Genomic DNA, 21318 nt, shown 5'->3' with positions numbered 1-21318 from the left:
CGACTTAGAACTAAACCATCTACAGTCCTAAATAAAAATACATGATTGGTCTTTTAAACATAGAATAAAAAAACTACTCTTACATGTTATAATTCTTTTTTTTATAATTCAAGAAAAAAACCCTCTCATCACCGACTGCATATTGGCTGGCCTCTAGTTGGTAAAACCCTAGAGGTCACTTCGACCTTACAGCAAGGGACACCACTTGTGGGTTTTGAACTTGTGACATCTTGACATTCATAAGTTGCCCCTATAGCAGATGAGGGGAACCCTTGTAGACTATGCTAAAATTCTTTGGAGAAGTGTATTTTCATCATTTTAGAATTTAAATAGCCACCCCTTTGTAAAGATTTTGCATTATCCTTATTTACTAAAAATACATGACTATCTTTTTAAACAAAGAAATAACCTATGTACGGTCACATTTCACAAAGTTTGATTGTTCTTACATTTTAACTCAAGTTAAATGATTGCGCAGGTCACAACAGATCTTATTTGACTATAGGGTTAGATTAGCCTGTTTTGTGAAATTATAGGTAAAAGGTAGTTTTTAATTATTATTTTTTATAGTCTCAAAGAAAAAGCTTTCTATCATCGACCGCACATTAACTGACCTCCAGTTGGTAAAACCCTCCCCCTGCCCACCGAAGAGTAAACCCACCTTTCACCTTATTGCAAGGGACACCAATCCCCGGTTTCGAACTTGTGATGCCCTGTCATCTTGGTGACATTCACAAGTTACCCCTACCAGCCGAGGAAGCCCTTGTGAGCTAAATGAAACAATGCTGTCAGCATTGGCATGAACGGCCCTATATGTATCATATCAGCAGAAAATCAATACGAAAAAATTGGTACGGAACACGCCTGAATAAGCTAATTTTTAATTTATTATTATTTTATACCAATACAGAACGATTCAGTTGAGTATCGGTCCGATGCAGCTGAATAAGTGGCCCAACGATTCAAATACCGATACTGACAACATTGGTTAGAACCACTGAAGTGTAAATGTCAGAGCTCCAGATGTAAAAAGGTCAGGGTGAGAACAGCTGAAAACAAGAACTTGAGTGTCTGCAAGTTTTTATGATGACCTCCAACTACAAAACTTTTACAACGATCACATAGTCAGAGAACTAGTGAATTCTAAATATCAAGAAAACCCAAATATATATATATATCTATATATATATATATATATCATAAGGCTCATGTCTGCAAACTTTAAAGTCTTTTTTATTAAGCCCCCTTTTATCTTTCCGTTTCCTCCTCTGGACAGCATACAGTCACCGGCGGTCTGAGTCCAAAAGTTCTCCGGCCAAAGTCGGCAGGTTGACCGGAGGGTTCATAGACGTCCGACCTGCCGGAGGGTCTTGGCGTCCGCAGGTGACCGACACCCATAGGTGGCGGTGGCCGGCCGAGTCCGGTAGCACCGCCACCTTCAGCATCGACGACGCCACGGGTGCAGATCTGGGAGGTTCTCCGGCGACCGCACCTATTATCTCCGAGATCCTCGACCCCCTCCCTCTCTCTCTCTCTAGGTCGACCACTTTCTTAAATTGCGTTCTTGGTCACCCTGGGCCTATTGTGGGCCGAGAATTTTCACCATCTATGCAGGAACCTCTGTGATAAGTGTTGTTTCAGGGAAATTTTAAGTACTCACAAAAGTTTTTTCTTCTATTCTCTTGTAGTTGTGGTGTTTGGTTGATGGGGAAGAAGGGATTGACATTGGAAGGCATGGAACCGAACGTTACAGGTTAGATTTGTTCGTAGTTTCATGGTAGATAAGAACTTTTATGGGTTGTTCTTTCTTTTTCCTGTTGAGTGTGTTGTTGATTTTTGTGTTTGTGTTGATTTGAGATGTGGGTGTTGCTGGAAAATGTTGGACTCCTTCCTTTTGATGTTCTGGTTTGGTGGTATCATTTCTTTTCTATTGGAATGGTGGTTGTGGTTGTGAGCACTGTGAAGGCAGAAGTTGGATTATTTCTTCCATTTGATTGACTTGGAACGTCTTGGTTTTCATGGATGTAGATGTTAGGAGGTTTGGGTGTTGGACATTGTAATGCTTGGAACGTTCATGAGGTTCAGCATGATTGTCTGTGGATGGGATCTGCGCTTGCTTTAGTGCCTATGCTAGTCAACGTTTTGTTGTTGCGCAAAAGGGGTGTTTTGAACCTTTTATGCCTTTAGTCATGGGTATCACCTATTTTGAAAATGTTGGCTGATATAATATCGAAGGATACACGATACCCAGTCTGAAAATATCACATTTTATCGTGATATTAGTGTGATAAAACAATTTTTGTACTATTTTCGTATTTGTATTTATGCTTTTATATGGCAATTATGTATCTTTATGTGTGTCAAAATTTTCTCAAGAAAACAAAAAAAATTCAAAATATCAAGAGATTTATATTCTCAAGGATTTCCCTAGAACGAGAATTTTGACATTGTTTAGAACCTTATTGACCTTCCTTTCCATTGCTTGGTTTCGGAAGGTGAAGTTGGTTGGTTTGCCACTACCTTGAGGTTTCAATCATTCCTCACATTCATGCATCAGCTGGTTATGAGGTAAGGTTTCACCTCAAGTTGCACATGGTGTTCACTGAACCTGCCCAAAGCAAACAGGTTAGGTAAGGGTGCATGATCTTCTTACCATTGTGAATGATGCTCCTATATTCATACATTTCAAGACCTTTTAAGCTGACCTAGAGATAATGCTCCCTGGTATTATTTACATAATCGTAGCTTCTGTAGTTTAGGTGCTTTCCTCTAAGCAAAGCATGAGAATTATGAATGTAATACTATGTCACATGGATATGGCTAATGATACATGGAGATGACAATTTTTATGAAGTTTCCAATACGGGCAGTACATAAGGGGATATGGAACAGGAGTAGAAATGGTTTATCCATGTGACGTAGATGTAAAATGAAAGTATTCACAAATTTATTTGACAAATTACCATAAAAATGTGAATAACTTACGTGAGTTTTAGTTTACATGTCGTATCCACAAATGCTATATATATTATATATACTTGGTATGTATGATAACTTGTATTTGTATGTGTTATATATATAGCATAATGTAGTGGCTAGAAGGCTATAGATGGTAGACCATGCACTTGGTTATATTGAATCCAACCACACGACCTCATTGAATCAACCTAGACTATACTTATAGCGTATGGACTCAGTCTATTTTTTGATATTTACACGGAGAAGCCACCCCCCGGATCAGAGACCTAGCTGTGCTAGCTTTGCCTGTCATACTTACGGTCGTTGTCATTTATGCGCTACTTTTGATAAATTTGTTGTGCTGATGCGCTGTATTCATCTTGTATCCCTGTCCCATGTCTATGTGGATGTGATGTAGACTGCAATCCTGAAACAAATGTACAATGGTCTTCCAAAGAAGCAAGAAAGAAATAAAAGACCTAGTAAAATGTTAACTGGTTCTAGAAATTGAAGAAGATTTTCGATTTTTTTGGAGACCAATGTAAGAAGTTAATTATGCTGCAGTATCTATCTTCCAACACCATGCATGTTTGTTTCAAATTGTTATTCGATTGCTTGCAAGTTGAAAAAAAAAATCTCATACCCCATATTTAATATTTTTTTCTCTCTCCTGCACGTAGATTCCCTTTGTCAGATTATCTGAATGGTCCATCTCATTTTCCTAACATGATCCATAGGATTTTTTCATCTCTGATAGTATCCTTAATGCAAGAACAAATGTTACAGCTCTTTCTGATTTTCCACCTTGTCCACACTTAATTCCTGTCTGACTGTGAATCCTTTCATGTTCGCTTTCTTAGGTTTTGGTTCCAAGGTATTTTCTTTCCCCTTAAAAACACCCTTGACATTAACTTCATTAAGTGAAGTCTCTTTCATTCTAATGCTATGCCCACTACTATGAATGAGCAATGAAATATGCCTTTTCCAAATACTTCGAAATCTTGATGTCCTAGGAAAACATCAGCTCTCAAAAAAGATTTATACATCCCTATCATGAAGTGCAAGCATGATAATTTCTAGCATAGTGTTGTTTGGTAATACTATGTGGATATTGATGAATGTCTTAAGTTTCCTAAGCTGTTGTCAATTCCTCTGGCTAATATGACTATATGACTTTAAATTTTGTATTATCCAGGTAATGTACTCGATCCAGCAAAATGCACTGAAATGAGCTTAGACGAGAAGCGGCAACTAGTATATGAGATCTCACAGTGGTCAGAAGGTGCACCTGACCTTCTTCAATCCTGGACACGTCGAGATCTCCTACAACTCATTTGTGCAGAAATGGGCAAGGAGAGGAAATACACAGGCATAAGAAAGACTAAAATGATTGAGCATCTTCTCAGACTAGTCTCTGAAAAGAAAGCAGGAAAATGTACTCCTGATAAACTTTCTATATCGCCACCCTCACCAGATAGCAGTCCAAGTAGCTCCAAAAGACAGAAAAAAAAGGATCATCCACTACAACCGCCTGTTGGTTCAAGTAACATATCAATGACTAATGATAAGCCAGAAAATGTCAATGTCATTCTATGTCAGAATTTAGTATGCAGAGCCAATATGAAGCCAGATGATGCTTTTTGTAAGAGGTGTTCTTGCTGCATTTGTCACCATTACGATGACAACAAGGACCCTAGTCTTTGGTTGGTTTGTTGTTCTGATACGGATATCCCTAATCAGGATGATTTTTGTGGGGTGTCTTATCATCTTGAATGTGCCTTCAAGCACGACAAGGCAGGCATTTCTAAGAATGGGCGGTATCCCAGATTGGATGGGAGTTTCTACTGTGTATCATGTGGAAAAGTGAATGGTCTCCTCGGGTAATGAGCTTATCTTTTCATTCATTATCCGTTGGCATGCTATGACAGAGTTCACGTTTATTTAAGTAATTCTTTAATGTTCTGTTGGAAAATGTTTTACAGTATTTTTCTGCATAAAGCTGTTGTTTTACTACTTGATTCTTAGTATTACATCTAGTTCTTAGGCATGATAGGTATCTATGTTCTTGCTTTGTTATTTGATTGACAAATCGCCAGTTTTAAAGGTTGACATACCTCTGCACTTCAAACTAATTTGGAGAAATTAGGAGTGGGTTGGTTTTTGCTGAACTTGATTAGCTTTCTCTTTGGAAGTTTGCACTTGGTGTTGTCTAAATTGATATTCACTCGATTGACTTTTATTTTACCAAATCACAAGCTGGTTTTGCTCTACAGACTGTAAAATCTGCAGTCTTGGAGTGTGTGCCCTGTGTTAGAGGAGAAAGAGAGGAAGAAAAGAAGATAGGAAACAATAAAGGTCGTATCCATCTAAGGATGTCCCTCATTCTTTTAATATATCTGCTTGAATAGCTAATTTACACAAATACCCTTAATACAATAATAGGGTACATGTAAACATGAACAAATATACCCCTGCTTTATAATACATATTAACTTATTCTAACACTCCCCTTCAAACTGTACAGGGTTCTTAAAGAACCATGGACAATTTGCATTTTAAAAACTAATGTCTCAAAGAGGAGAGTGGTTTGTAAACAAATCTGCTACTTGATCTTCGCCTCCGACAAAGAGTGGATGAATCTCTTGACTTTCAACTTTTTCTCTAACAAAATGTTTATCTATCTCCACATGTTTCATTTTTTCATACTGGACCGGATTGGTGGCAATAGTTACAACACTCTTGTTATCACAAAATAAGAGTGATTTCGAAAGCTTTTGATGAAGACTGAATAACATGTGTGTAGTGCACAAAATTTCTGCTGTCACGGCTGCCATTGCTTTATATTCAACTTTAGTACTTGAACGAGCTACAAACTTTTGCTTTCTACTTGCCCAAGAAACTAGATGTGATCCCATAAAAGCAGGTAACTGACCTTCTAGTGGATAGATTGCTAGCCCAGTCCGCATTTGAGTATGTCAGCATGAAGAATTCCATGTCAGCAGCCTTTCTTCCTGAAGAATACATCCTGTAAATAAGTCCATCATGTATTGTGCTTTTAATATATCTAAGGATCCTCTTAGTTGCTTCCATATGGTTGATCTTGGTTGATTACATAAAGCGGAAAATCTGATTGACAGCAAATACTAGGTCTGGCCTAGTAAATGTAAGATATTGAAAAGCCCCCACTAGACTTCTGAATTTTTATGGATTCTCAAGAAGACAATCTCTTGGATCATCATCGGTTAGCTTCATGCTTCCAACAATGAGAGTTGGCACCGGCTTACAATCTGACATATCAAAACTGGGAAGAAGATCCATAGCATACTTTCTCTGTGTCAGAACCAAGGAGTTATTTGACCGATCAACTTCCACTTCCACTCCAAGAAAGTACCTGAGAGGACCAAAATCCTTCATATGAAGTCTTTTGTTGAGCATGGATTTATGTTAAAATATTCACCTAGGATGACTGCCCGTAATTACAAGATCATCCACGTAGACAAGTATAATGGTGATGTGAGAGCTATCAAAGTGAATAAATAATGAATAGTCACACTGATTTCTGACAAAACCCAAAGAATAAATTGTTGCGCTAAAGGTTTCAAACCATGCACTGGACACTTGCTTCAGTCTATAAATAGCTTTCTTCAAGTGAAGTATTGTAGTTTATCTCCCTAGGGATACCCAAGTAGGTGCTTCATGTAAACTTCTTCATGTAGGATGCCATAAAGAAACACATTTTTGACATCCATCCAGCTAATATTCCACCCATATGTTGTTGCAAGAGAAAGTACAACCCTAATTATACCCATTCTCACAACAGGACTGAATGTTTCATCAAAATCCAATCCATATTCTTGAGTACACCCTTTTGCAACTAATCTGGCCTTATACCTCTTAATGCTGCCATCCGCTCTATACTTAATGTTGTAAACCCATTGACAGACAACTATGTTTTTATTTGAAGGCTTGGGTACTACTTCCTAGTTTTTACATTCATGAAGCACAAAAATTTATTCATTCATGGCCTCTATCTACTTATATTTATTCTTTGCTTCATGATAAAATTTTGGTTCTTGGCCAGAAGCAATGAATAAAGCAAAAGTTTGAAATTCGGCTGAAAAGGACTCATAACTTACCCATCATTGGAGTGGATGTCTTATTCTTTGAGATTTTCTAATCTGATATGAATGAGAAGTGTCACCTAAGATATATGCACTTTGAGAAGAATCTTTCGGTGAAGAAGGACGGGATTTATCATGAGTCTCAGGCTCACCAACTTCAACCTGTTTACGTTTATGATATACCTTGGGGTGATACTCAAAGACATTCTTGGATGATTTTGGACCAACAGCTGAATCAGATTCAGATTTGTTATAATTTTCCTTAATGATGTCACTACTATCTCCTGCTACATCTTTTGGCTGATTATTTATTGAAGCTACCTCATTAATAATAGGTCTGGTCAGCCAAAAAATCTTGGATGATTTCAGGTCTATGCTGCTGACGACACCATTATTATCATCAAATCCACCTTCATGAAATGTGACGTCTGGATACAGCCAGCTTTGTTGTAATGGAATTATAGCATCAATAACCTTTATATATCATCATATCCCACAAATTTACATAATTGAGCTTTTGGAGAAAATGCCACTAATAGAATCATGAATTTGTACAGAACATCTGCTTCCGAAAGTCCTTAAGAGAGAGTAGTAAGGCTGATATCCATACAACATAAAGTAAGAAGAATTTCCATTGAAAGAGGTAAGAGGCAAGCGATTGATAAAAAATACAGCAGCATGAAAAGCTTCATACCATAGTCTCAATTTTATTTTGGATTCCTCCACGAGAGTGAGGGTTGTTTCAGAAATATACTTATGTTTTCTCTCAACAACCCTATTTTGTTGAGATGTTCTTGGACAGGATAGTTCACGCTTAATCCCATTATTGTCAAAGTAATTGAAAAATGCCACAGATACATATTCACCACCACCATCGCTGCGAACACATAATATTTTACAAGAAAGTTGGTTTTCAACCAGGATTTTGAATTTTTGGAAGATACGTGATACCTGGTCTTTAGATTTAAAAAATAGATCCAGGTGTATCAAGTGAAATCATCAACAAAAATCACAGTATCTAGATTTGGACAAAGATTGCACGGGTGCAGGACCCCAAACATCAAAATAGATTAATTCTGAAGTAAATGAAGCTGTTTTATTAGAAGTACTAAAAGTGAGCTCATGGTTCTTACAAACTTGATACTGAGTACATGTTAGTGAACCTTTAAACAACTTATTTTTCAAAGGAATAAGTCTCTTATTACATAGAATCTCAAGAAAAGCAGAATTGCAGTGAATCAATCGTTTGTGCCACAACATAACATATCACTGGAGGAAATCACGTTAGACACCAAAATTTGAGGACGATCGACAGGAGCTTCATTGATAACATATAGATCTCATCATCTTTTCCCTTCAATGAGGTTCCGATTAGTGTGAATATCCTTCACAAGGACAGATAAAGAGGAAAAAGAAGCACATAAATTACATTGGTCCGTAAGCTGAGATATGAAAATTAAATTATGTGTAATATTAGGAACAAGGAATGTATTGGGAAGACATAAGGGACCATAAGGACTATGAACAGTGTCAGTTCCAATATGAGTGATGGAGTGTGACTTTCCATCACCTGTGACAAATTTTCCTTTACCACAATACAGGACAAGATTAGTGAGCTTACCTACATCACCTGTAACATGGTGGGCAACATTAGAATCACGGAACCAGGGGCTCAGCTGTGACATTTGAGAAGAAAAAGGATGTTGTCCGTATGGGCTGATTTGGACTCATCAGCCAAGGTGGTATTGCTGAAGGTGATTGTTGCTGGTTCTGCATTGTTGGTCAGGTATTGCTGCCACTCTGAGTACTCATCTGAGAAAAGGAAGCACTCAAAGCATCCATATCAGGTCCTTGAGCCGACACTGAAGATGAACCAGCATTCATGGGAGCATAGTCAGCATATCCAGGGTTGAAGTCTGCATTAAAAGTTTCTGACTGAGGGTCTCTTCCTCTATTCATTTTGTTGCCTTGGGGTGTATACTGATGAAACCGAGCAGGATATTTAACAGTTGGAGGCCGATATGATGAAACGTATCTCCAATAGCAATTTGAGCATGAATGGCCTCGTTTTCCACACATCTGACACATCACATTTTGGTGATTCCCGTTTGTATTGGTGACATTAGGATTAGGCAAAATGCCGGTAGACCTACTGTCATATGAACTTCTACCTCTACCGCATCCACGAGTAGAGTTATAGGCCACCATCACTTCATGTTGAGGCATAGAATCCTCTTTCTTGATGGATATACCGAAATTTGCCTCAAATTTCAACAACGTGGATCTAAGCTGATCGAAATTACCTCTCGTTTCACGCCCCATGTAAATTGCCTTGAACATGTATTCATCCCCTAAACCTCGAAGAATCTAGCTACATACATCTTCATCTGCCACAGGGCTTTCAATGGCAGCAAACTGGTCAACCACATATTTTACCTTATCCAGAAAATCAGCAACACTTCCGCTTCCCCTTTTTAGGGACTCAAATTCATATTTGAGATGGTACATCTTTGGAGTTGATATTTGTTGTACCATCTATGTAAAACATCCCAAAGCTCTCAAGCCATTACTCTAGTCGGAGTATGAAGAAGAACCTGCCTAGAAAGAGTAGCCATGATGAACGCTACCACAGTCTGATCATTCTTGAACCACGTGATGTAATCTGAATTTTTTACATAAACTAAAGATTCAGTAATGGGATCTTTTGCTGTTTCCTTTTCCTTTTCTTTTGTCTTTTCCCTAGTTACAGGTACGAACTCCAAGAAAAAAAAGGAGAATTAGTGGCTATTCTCTCTTTGAATGAGAGTAACAGTAGACTTAAAGGAAGAAAGGGTAATGATTTTGAAGTCAAGAGGAAAATTAGATCTGGTACAGATTTAGATCTTGATACAGATCTGAAGGAAAGGATCAGATCTGATATAGGTCTGGCACAACAGAAACAGATCTGAATATAGGAGATCGGTTCTGATCGTGATGAACAAAATAGGGTACATGCAAATCGATATGGGATCAATTTAGAGGAGAAATAAGAGAAATAACAAAAAAAAAAAGCTTTCCTTTTATTTTATATGCAAGATGTAGATCTGAAATAATGAATGACATGACAGGTTAGATCTGACCCAATAAGAAATAGATCAGATCTAACGATAGAACCAGCAAGAAAGAGAGAGGAAAAGTAAAAGGGAATGAGGAAGAGAAAGATTTTGAAAATAAGGACAGAATAAATCATGACTTGAACAGATCTAACGATAGAACCTTGCTCTGATATCATGTAAAATTTGCAGTCTTGGAGTGTGTGCACTGCGTTAGAGAAGAAGAAAGAGAGGAAGAAAAGAAGATAGGAAACAATAGAGGTTGTATCCATCTAGGGACGTCCCTCATTTTAATATAACTGCTTGAGCCTTGAATAGATAATTTACACAAATACCCTTAATACAATAATAAAGTACATGTAAACATGGACAAATATACCCTTGCTTTATAATACATATTAGCGTATTCTAACACAGACATTATTACCTTAGTTCATGATGATTCATTTTTATTGTGTGTACAACCAAATGGTCTAGGTTGAGGAAGGTTGTCATGATATCGGAGAATCAATTTGGTTTTATGCCTGGAAGATCAACTATGGAAGCTATACATCTTCTTAGACAACTTATTGAAAGATATAGAGAGAGGAACAAAGATTTGCATATGGTTTTTATTGATTTAGAGAAGGCATACGATAGAGTACCTAGGGACGTTCTCTGGTGGACAATGATGAAGAAAGGTGTTTCTCTCAAGTACATTAGTATAATTAAAGATATGTATGAAGGAGTAGTAACCAATGTCCGCACTTGTGGAGGGGTGACAACCAATTTTCCGATAACGGTTGGGTTACATCAAGGATCTGCTTTAAGCCCTTTCCTATTTGCGATAGTGATGGATGAGCTTACGAGATCAATTCAAGAAAATGTACCGTGGTGTATGTTGTTTGCTGATGATATTGTTTTGATTGATGAGTCTAGAGCTGGGGTTAATGCTAAGTTAGAATTATGGAGACAGACATTGGAAGCTAGAGGTTTTAAGTTGAGTAAGAGTAAGACTGAATATATGGAATGTCGGTTTAGTAAGCAACGAAGTAGTGATGGGAGTGTAGTGAAGCTTGGTGAGCAAGATATACCGGTGAATGATTATTTCAAATATTTGGGATCCATCATTCAAAAGTATGGAGAAATTGATGGAGATGTAAATCATAGGATAAAGGTTGGGTGGATGAAATGGAAAAGTGCTACTGGAGTGCTGTGCGATCGTAGAATGCCATTGCGGTTGAAGGGAAAGTTTTATAGGACGACTATTAGACCCGCTTTACTATATGGTACGGAATGTTGGGCTGCCAAGAGACATCATATTCAAAAAATGAGTGTAGCTGAGATGCGGATGCTTAGATGGATGTGTGGAAATACAATAAAAGATAAGATTCGGAACGAAGAGATACGTAAGAAGGTAGGTGTTGCACCCATTGAAAATAAGATGCGAGAGAATCGTTTACGGTGGTTTGGACATATTCGGCGAAGGCCTAATGATGCTCCAGTTAGAAGGTTGGAGAAATGGGAAAATATATTAGTTAAAAGAGGTCGGGGTAGGCCTAGGAAGACTTGGATGGAGATGATAGGAAAGGATATGAATGCTTTGAACCTCACCGAGGACATGGCGTTGGATAGAAATGATTGGAGGAAAAGGATTCATGTGGAAGACCCAAAATGAATTTCTTTTTTGGTTCATATCGCTGACCCCAATTGTTTTGGGATGAAGGCGTAGTTGTTGTTGTTGTTTGTTGTTGTACAACCAAATGGTTTGTGGGTGGATGTTTGCCACTGTTACATGACCTAAGCTGAATGGTCCTCGTTGAAATTCTTCTGTCTACCATAATTTTTAGCTGCTCAAATTGTCTGAACTCAGGTACACACTTAAGAAGGCAATTTCTTTTTTCTTGATGCAGTATAATTATAACTTAGATATATTGGTAATGGTATGTGTTCCCTACCGGAGGAAGCTTCTTACCACATGATATTGTTACCTCTATTAGGTAAGGCAGTAGGTCAGCTAGTCTTGGAAATCTTGTAAAGGATAATACTTAAATTTAACATATGGATTGTGGGAATGGTCAATAAAATAAAAACAGAGGCAACATTTGCCAAATAGTCCAAAAACACAACTTAAATAGAAGTGAGAATTTAAGGCAATTAGAGGAGTATTCACCATCACATGGGATTTTTTGTGTTAATGACATATTTAACTGAATGATTGTTGAACATAGTCACATAATAATTTCATTTGGAAGTAAAACAAGGCAATAAGGCCTAGCATATTATTTCACGTGTCCCCTTTTCAACCTTTCATTTGGAGATTTCAAGTCCAATATCTAGTGATTGGTTGAATATTCAACTGAAGAAGTTATAATGTCTTCAGTTTTCTTAACTTGAAATGAACAGCAAACTATGCTTCCTTTTTTCAATTCATAGAGCCTGATGTTAGAAAAGTAATCTCAAAAATGATAATGGATTTTTGTCAAAAACAAATATGAACAAGTTCAAAGAACTGTGAAGTAACTACACTGAGAGCAAAACAAACTGTAACAGCAAAAGAATAATATTGCTAGATCTTCCTGGAACTTATAAAAGCTAAAGGATTCCTTTTCATTGATAAAAGAGGGATATCATCTGGAGTTCCACAAGCCAAAGAATCTCCATTAAAAGCTAAATGTGGTTCTGGAGGTCAAATCTAATGGCATGATTCTTGTTTTAGATAACGTTTATAGAATTCAGAAAATGTTATCATATAGCTACCCATAAAGAAGGCAGTAACGGTGTTTTATTTCTGTTTATTCAAGTTATTATTGTCTTCATGTCTGGGCTTAGGAGGAAAAAGGAAAAGGAAACGGAACCTTTCTTATTTGATATTGGACCCAGATTTGGAGATGGATGGGAAGACTTGATCGAATCCCAGTTTGGTAACTTTGGTTAGCTATTTGCCCTTACAAGATTCAATTTTACATGAAGTTAGGTTTCAGATGTTTGGAATATATATATATATAGATAGATAGATAGATAGATAGATAGATAGAGAGAGAGAGAGAGAGAGAGAGAGAGAGAGAGAGAGAGAGAGAGAGAGAGAGAGAGATCTGTGCATGAGGCTGTAGTTTCATGTTTTTTTAATCTGACAATAGATTAATAGATCTAATAAAGCTAGCCTATATAGGGTACCGGGGGGTGGGGGAGAACCAGGTGTTATTCTTATGTTTCTAACGGTGTGAAAAGAATAAGAAATATGTGCTTTTTTTTGGGATTTCTTACACCTTTAACATATTTTTCATTGAAGCATTTTTCCTTCTGATCTTTCTAATTTCTGTACAAACTGTCAAAAGACTGGAAACAGATTTTCAAAAAGAACCAAATGAATGGAAGCGTGAAAATTGTGAATGCACATGAGGTTGTTAAACATGTCTGTTTCCTTTTAGATCATATAGTGGACTATATTCAGACAATGCATCTCAATATTTAGTGCCTTTTTTGTCTACAGATGTTGGCGGAAACAACTAGTAATTGCAAAGGATGCTAGAAGAGTGGATGTATTATGCTCTCGAATTTCTCTATGCCAGAGGATTCTGAAAGGAACTGAGAGATTTAAGGGGCTTAATGAAATTGTTAATGTAGCTGCAAAGAAACTGAAGGATGAAGTTGGGCCTCTCCGCCAAGTTTCTTTGAAGATGGCCCGGGGGATAGTCAATAGACTCTCTTGTGGCGCTGAAGTTCAGAAGCTCTGCTCTTTTGCCATAGAGGCTGTTGATTCCATGCTGCAAGCAGGTTTTGAGCAACCACCCAGTGATCCAAACCTCCCAGGTATGTGGGATTTGGCATCTTCTTCAAAACTCTTCATTACTTCATTTTATATGCTTCAATGATCACAATTGTGAGATCAATCTTCTATTATGTCCCAGCAAAAACAACAGTTCCTCCTTTCCTTGTCCATTTTGAAGATGTCCCACCAACAACAATCGTGGTGATGTTAGAACTTCAAGATAAGTCATCAGATGAAATCACTGGCTGCAGATTATGGCACCGGAGTGTCACTGCTACCGACTATCCAGAAGAACCCTTGTGTATATTCCTGGAGAATGAAACAAAATTCACAGTCTCTGACCTGGTTCCTTCAACAGAATATGTTTTTAAAGTTGCTCCATTCAGTAATTCTAGAGAGCTCGGGCAATCTGAAGCTAGGTGGACAACTAGAGAAACGTCTGTTGGCGGTAACGATATGGCAACCAGTCATAGCACTGATAGGATTGATAAGGTGGACTCTGGTTCCACCCTGGAAGAGGAAAATGTGACTGGTGAACATGCTTCCATCATCCAGGAAGAATCACAGAGGGACTCCACCAACTCGAGCAATGACAATCAAGCTTTGAAACTTCCTAAAACCGGCCACGAAACTGACTCTAAGGTTTGCTCATTGGATGAAATTAGTGACAATGATGTGTGTGATACACTCATGGCAATGGAGGTTGTACCCATCATGTGCTCGAATGCAGCACCCACGGACACTCCATGTAAACCCGACACTGCTAAAGAATTGCCAAAATCTGACAAGCAAGTCGCTGAGGGACAGTATGAGCATTGTGTCAAGGTGATCAGGTGGCTAGAATGTGAAGGGCTTGTCGATAAGGAGTTCCGAGTCAAGTTCTTAACGTGGTTCAGCTTGAAAGCTAGCATGCAGGAGAGGAGGGTGGTGAGTGTGTTTGTAGATACATTGATTGATGATCCACCAAGCTTAGCTGGGCAACTCATTGATGCATTCTTAGATAGGATTTGCAGCAAAAGCCCACCAGTCACTCTAAATGGTTTCTGTACTCGGCTTTGGCATTGACAATGGAGTTTCACTGCTTTGATCATGTGCCAGACATTGATACCATGACTAAGTGTTCTTTCTCTCACAGATTGTTCTTTGATCCAAATGTAATTGTTCAATTCTTAAGGATGCTGATGTTAGTGGAAAAGGCATATCAGCATAAATGATTCATCTCAGGTTTGCAGATTACGCAAATGAACAGTAATTGAATGTTATATTTTGAAGTGAAACTATTGTTTGTTGTGGTTTAATTCATGATATTTGTATTTAGTCTGAGCTCTTTTCTTGTGCCATGGCTGGTAGCCCCCTTTGAATAGGTACACAGTGTTGGAGTAGATGATTTGAAGACAATACGGGTTACAACACGAGCTGCTGCCAGCATGGTGGTTGTTCTGAGCTTTATATTCTGTTTGGGCGCCTTCCATTGAGGTGGAAAGTGGAAAACAGTGTTTTTGTTTTTCGGATAATCCAAGGGAGAAATCCCCCATAACTGACCACACATCGGCTGGCCTCCGGTTGGTAAAAAAAACCTTGAGGCCCCCTGCCCACCGGGGGGACGTGGTGGGGTTGGTTTCTAACTTGTGACGGCCCGTCAACTTGGTGACATTCACAATTTCCCCCTACCAGATGAGCGGAGCTCTTGTGGGCAAGTAGAAAGAGTGTTAGCCAAAATATGGTCTTGCCAAAATGTTGTGTTGAGTATGGAGTTGCTAGAAATAGTGTCACCCATGGATTCTGGTCCTTGTTGACTAACCTCTAAACCAGCTTAGCAACTAGCAAGGAATGCTAAATTTGATTCATCTACTTTTTTGAGATCTAGTCCCCCCTCCTCTTTAGGTTTGCATATAGATTCCCAATTGAGGAGGTGGGAATGATGATGATGGGTTGAATCCGACCACAAGAAACTTTCTCATAAGGACTTCTAAATCTTTGATCATAAATCTTTGATCACTGAAGAGGGAAGCATGAAACTACACATTCAGTAAATTGGGAGGGCGGAGAGGACTAACCTTATGAAGATAATCCAGTCTGCCATGGGCAATGAATTCCCTTGTCAAGACTTCAACTTTTTCCTTACACGTGGGACGTGTAAGTCTTCCCTTGAAAAGTGGCAAGCCCGGGTAGGTAAGCGGGAGATCTGCTATTTTCCACCTGCACCAAATCTGAATTGTTAATGACCTTCGATAACTCACTCATATTGAAAGGGACCAGAACTAACTTCTCTTTACTAATTTGGAGGCACGAGGCCGCCTCAAATTTTCGTAATATCTGCCGAAAGTTATAAAAATAGAACAATTATAATCCTTGATAAAGAAATAGGGCATTGTTCGCATAAAGCGAGTGATGCCACGAGAAGTCTTTGATTTTGATTGGGCTGACTGATCCTTTTCTCTGATGTTGTGCCGTTCAAATGACGGGTAAGTCTTTCCATGACAGGCAAAAACAGGAAGGAGAATTAGGGTCCCCTTGCCGTAGGCCGCGACTGCTCCAAAACTGATTACTTGGTTCGCCATTAATCACTACAGCGAAAGATGGGGTTATCAGACACAACTCTAGGAATGAGGGAACAAACTGTATTTGGGAAATGGTCGATCCATTTGGAATTAAGAAGCGGCTTGTCTAAATGGCTGGCTGGAGCTCAAGCCTATCTTCTCCCTGGATGTCCTGGTAGTATTCCAATCAGCAATGATGATCCAGGGAGCCTCTCTTGGGTGTTGAGCAAGTTGGCCGCATATTTGTCACGGTTTCGCTTCCTCAATATAGGCGTATACTTCTGTCGCCACCAAATCATCATTTTGTTCCACTATTACAGACATGAGTTGGTCTGTGCAAAAGGTCATGTTCATGGTAACTGATAGAGGGTTCCAGAGGCACACAATCCTACTACTTGAAGAGGCTTCAAAATTGCCAATGATTTTGAAGTTCACAAAACTATGTTCAAGCACATGGATATGATCTGATGATACATTGGATTATAGCAGGAAAGTAGCGTCTATTCTCTGACAAGGTAGCTATTTTCCACCAGGCCCACCTGCACCCTCATATTCCACGCTAGAGGCTTCATGGATTGAAGTTTGGGGAGGTTGAGTATTCTCCTTCGATCCTGTTTGATCGCCCTCCAACATAGCTACAGATGCAGGGGTGCCTTTGTAGTTATGCTCTGAGCCCACCAAGTCATCCCCTCCCACTGGGGCCTCCTTTTGTGCTTGCCACCTATCGTCAGTTGTTCACTTCTCTGAGAGACTCTCTACGAGGGTTCTGGCCTTTCCCTAGTATGTGGGAAATGCCAAGTAAACGAGCCAAACGAACCGAGCAGGGCATGTTTGAGCTCAACTCGTTTACTAGTGGATTGAGTTTGTTGCTGGTCTTGTCTTCATGTTTAGACTAGCCGAGTTCGAGTTCTGCTCATTCATGAATGAGACAAGCTGAACAGGATGGCTCATGTAAAAACATTCCATGTTATTTATACATAGTATATACATTTTTATATATTATACTTGAAAATGTATATAACTTTAAATTAGACTTAATAGTTCATATATATATATATATATATTTCATTCATCATTCTTTTTTATATATATTTTATGCATTCTTCCTTCATATATTACATAAAATATATATTATCTACAAAAATATATGTATTTTATCTATACTATCACTATCGAGCTGAGCCAAGTTGAACACCTTGTGTTCGGGCTTGACTTGTTTAAGCTAAACGAGCTTCTCGTGGTTCGGCTTGCCAACTATTCGAACCGATCATGAATGAGTTTGTGATGAGCCAAACCAAGATGAGTCAAGAGCTGCTTTGTTCGTTTACCAGCCCTAGCCAAGTTCCTGTTTTCCTTCGCATTCCCCTTTTTCTTTCTGCCAGTGATTGGAGTAGAGGGAGGTTGACCTAGGTCCGGGTGTTGATCAGGGAGCAATGGAAAAATGGGTTCGGTATGATGCTTGGGGGAAAATCCAGGAGAGGGCTCAAAGGCATGGTTAGGTGGAAAAGAGAATATGGGGGTTTGGTTTGAACTATGAAGGGGTGGTTGTTAGGGCTAGATTTTCGAAAGGTCTCATTGGAAGGGGAGTGATTTGAATGGGTTTGGGTTGCATCCTGGGGTGAAAAGATGTTACATGTCTCAACAAGAGCAGGTTGTGCCAAACTTTATTTTGTCACTAGTTGAAAGTGGTGGACGTGTGCGTTACAGCCGGGCCTATGGTGACATGCATTAAAAACTCTCCATACATTCCCTCATATGAAAGGATTTGTTGGGTTTTAGCTCAAAACTACCTAAGTTTTCCTACACTTTTCCATCATTTGCTTAGTTTGTGGGTTCCTAATCCTTTCTGCAAGTTTAGTTTCATATTTAAAGTTGCAAGATTTTTTTTTGTCCTTATACAAAGGAGTGTTGTCTTAGAGGACAAGGCCCTCAAGGGGCATTGGATCTTGAGCTTGTACTTCTCTATCTTTTTAGTACTTGAGATGGTTTTAATCTTCAAGTTTAAAACCCACATTTGACCAACCCATTAATGAACTTTTACCCAGCCTTAAGTTATCTTTGATCTTTTTGAACCTTGACCTATATTCATTTGGAACTTGCCCAAACGTCTTTGCATGGACATTTATGATCAAATAGTCCGCCCTTTGCTTTGATCATTGACCCTTTCCTAGCTTGTCATTTGGCCACTTATGGCAAATTGTTTGTCCATACTAGGCTCTTTAAGGCTAACTGTTTAGGCTTCTTGAATGACCTTCAATGGTGGACGGTGTACATCTCTATCTTTTTAGTACTTGAGATGGTTTTAATCTTCAAGTTTAAAACCGACATTTGACCGACCCATTAATGAACTTTGACCTAGCCTTAAGTTATCTTTGATTTTTCTGAACCTTGACCTAGATTCATTTGGACCTTGCCCAAACATCTTTGCATGGACATTTATGGTCAAGCGGTCCAAGAGTCGCTTACCCTTTGCTTTGATCATTGACCCTTCCCTGGCTTGTTGTTTGGACACTTATGGCAAATTGTTTGGTCATACTAGGCTCATTAAGGCTAAATGTTTGGGCTTCTTGAATGACCTTGAATGGTGGAGACCTAACCCTCTCCCATTATTTTCATCTCATTCTCTCTCTCAAGTCTTCAACTATTTATCTAATGGGTTGAGCCTGGATCTAGTCAAGGCTAAGCTTAGGGTCCTACTCAAGCTAAGACTCATACTCAGGTTGCACCGAATCCAAAACCCAACTTGTCTAATATCCTTACCCAGTGCGACTCAGATCCATATCTGGTTTGACCTAGGATCTATAATCTAGTTAGACTCAAATTCAATTAGATCCAAGATCCATACCCAGATTAGGGTCTAACTCATAGTCTACCTTGAGTCAACCTAACCTAGTTATGAGGCCGTTCAAGGTGGTTTGTGTCGAGTTATTTGGTCTCACCCCGTGCATGACATGGTCTAATCATTCACGTATATGTGAAAGCTCGGTTATATCTTGAAAGCATAGTTGCACGAGTATTCATTTCATCGAGAATTTGATCCTAAGCGGAGAAACTATCACTAGAAAGATAGTGCGTATAGCGCGTGCTTATGAGTGCACCTAGTTCAAGCTCATTTGACTAACCCACTGAGTAAGCTATTAATTTTTATCTTTACTAGAAAGTTTAGGTGGCAAGAGGTTTTAAAAATTTGTGCCATCTTTTTACTTTCATGAGAATGAAACAAATGGGCCTTAAGTGAAAACTGAAAAGAGAATAAAATATTATAAAGTAAAAAACTAGTGTTTGCAGCATCAAACCCTTTTTCCCTTTATAGAAATTTATGAAAAAGGGAATTAAAAATGAATACGGCTTTGATCATCCTATTCAAGGCTTTTGATAGAGGTTACAAACTTCAACGGTCAACTCAAACGGTTTCATCTCCTAAACATCGTAAACACTTTAAAAACAGTCTTTTCTTTTCGATAAGCCTGTAGATGTGTTTACATGTTTAATTAATAGGGCAAAGCTTCAATATAATACAATGAGAGCACCTGCACAACAAAATTGAGCAGAGCATCTAGAGGCTTTTTGATAAGCCCGTAGATGTGTTCACATGTTTAATGATATAGTTGTATAACTGGTAGGGGTCTGCCTAACACCAGCTTGCCTTTCAAAAAAACATAATATCTTTGAAAAGTGTTATCCTATACTTTGGTAACTCTTATGTCTTTAGGTGACCTGCTGATGTTGTTGTACATCATGCAGGAATGGACGTGCCGACCATGCAGTTTGCACTTGAAGTACAATGTGGCGCTTTGATGGCGCACTTTACACGCTTGCAGTGGCGCGAGGTGCATTAAAAGGTGCCTAGGCCTTGCTTTAACCACACCTAGCCCACCTTGACCTTTTGACTAATGTTATCAGTATTGATGCATATCAACAGAAATTTGATACGTTGCAGGCTTGAATAAGTTATTTTTTAATCATTATAAAAATACCAAAAATACCTTTTAAATATTATTTTATATTTATCTTAATGGTTTTAACATGTCATATTATGATTAACACACTGTAATTTATTATTATTTGTAGGCCAATACAAAATATTTCAGTTGAATATCAGTATCAACCGATATAGCTGAATCAGTGGCCCGATGATTCTGGGCCGAAATCAATACTAACAATATGTTTTTGACTGAGACAACTTTGATTTTCCATTTACAGTTTAAAAACATTTAAATGGTGTTTATAGGGTTTTGTGATTGTTGAGAAGTTTTGGTGGTTTTTTTACAGTTGACTACCTCTTCTTTGTTTACTTTCAGAGCTATCAACCAGTAGTGTGTGATGTAAATTGGGAGGGCTCGATTTATGAGAAAATCTACGTCACTATGAATTATCTAGAGAAAATAGAAAATCCAAAGAAAAAAATAAAAAAATTATTACAAATTAACCAAATTAGGAAATAACTAGAATAAGCTAAAAATAACAATTTCTGACCTAGACTCTCAATCACCTATAATCTAAGATCTTCCCTATATTTATAGGAGGAGAACTTAACAAACCTAGGTTACCATATATGATAAACACCAATTAAGAAGGCAAATCCTAATTCTACTAAACTACTAAAACGAGATATAAATAAAATACTAAGATCCAATACCAATTATAATGACCTAAATAAGAAAATATCTAAACTAAAACAAAATAGATCTTAAATGATCCAATGAAGGAAATAGACCCGGATATGTATCGCTCTGCTCCTTCATCATTCTCCTCAGGTTGGAGAAGACTTGCCCTCAAGTCTTGATCCCACTTACGCTTCTTTTGGTTGTGGTCTATTTATTCTCAAGAAATAATGACCTGTTAAAACTTCTGAA

The 21318-nt window shown here is 38.3% G+C and overlaps 1 protein-coding gene across 1 annotated transcript; it reads left to right on the top strand.

Moving 5' to 3' along the window:
• The first annotated feature begins 1228 nt into the window (after positions 1-1228).
• On the top strand, positions 1229-15245 carry LOC149847847 (VIN3-like protein 2). The gene is made up of 5 exons (XM_090004396.1): positions 1229-1538; positions 1689-1753; positions 4154-4838; positions 13644-13963; positions 14062-15245. Exons 2-5 carry the CDS (start codon positions 1705-1707, stop codon positions 14985-14987), a joined length of 1980 nt encoding a protein of 659 aa, XP_089860522.1. The 5' UTR covers positions 1229-1538; positions 1689-1704; the 3' UTR covers positions 14988-15245.
• The last annotated feature ends 6073 nt before the right edge of the window (positions 15246-21318 follow it).

This window comes from Nuphar pumila, chromosome 1 (genome assembly GCF_984573655.1).
Source record: "Nuphar pumila chromosome 1, dmNupPumi1.hap1.1, whole genome shotgun sequence".
NCBI lineage: Eukaryota > Viridiplantae > Streptophyta > Magnoliopsida > Nymphaeales > Nymphaeaceae > Nuphar > Nuphar pumila.
The sequence above is the reverse complement of the archived record's forward strand: the minus strand, read 5'-3'. Positions and strand labels throughout refer to the sequence as shown.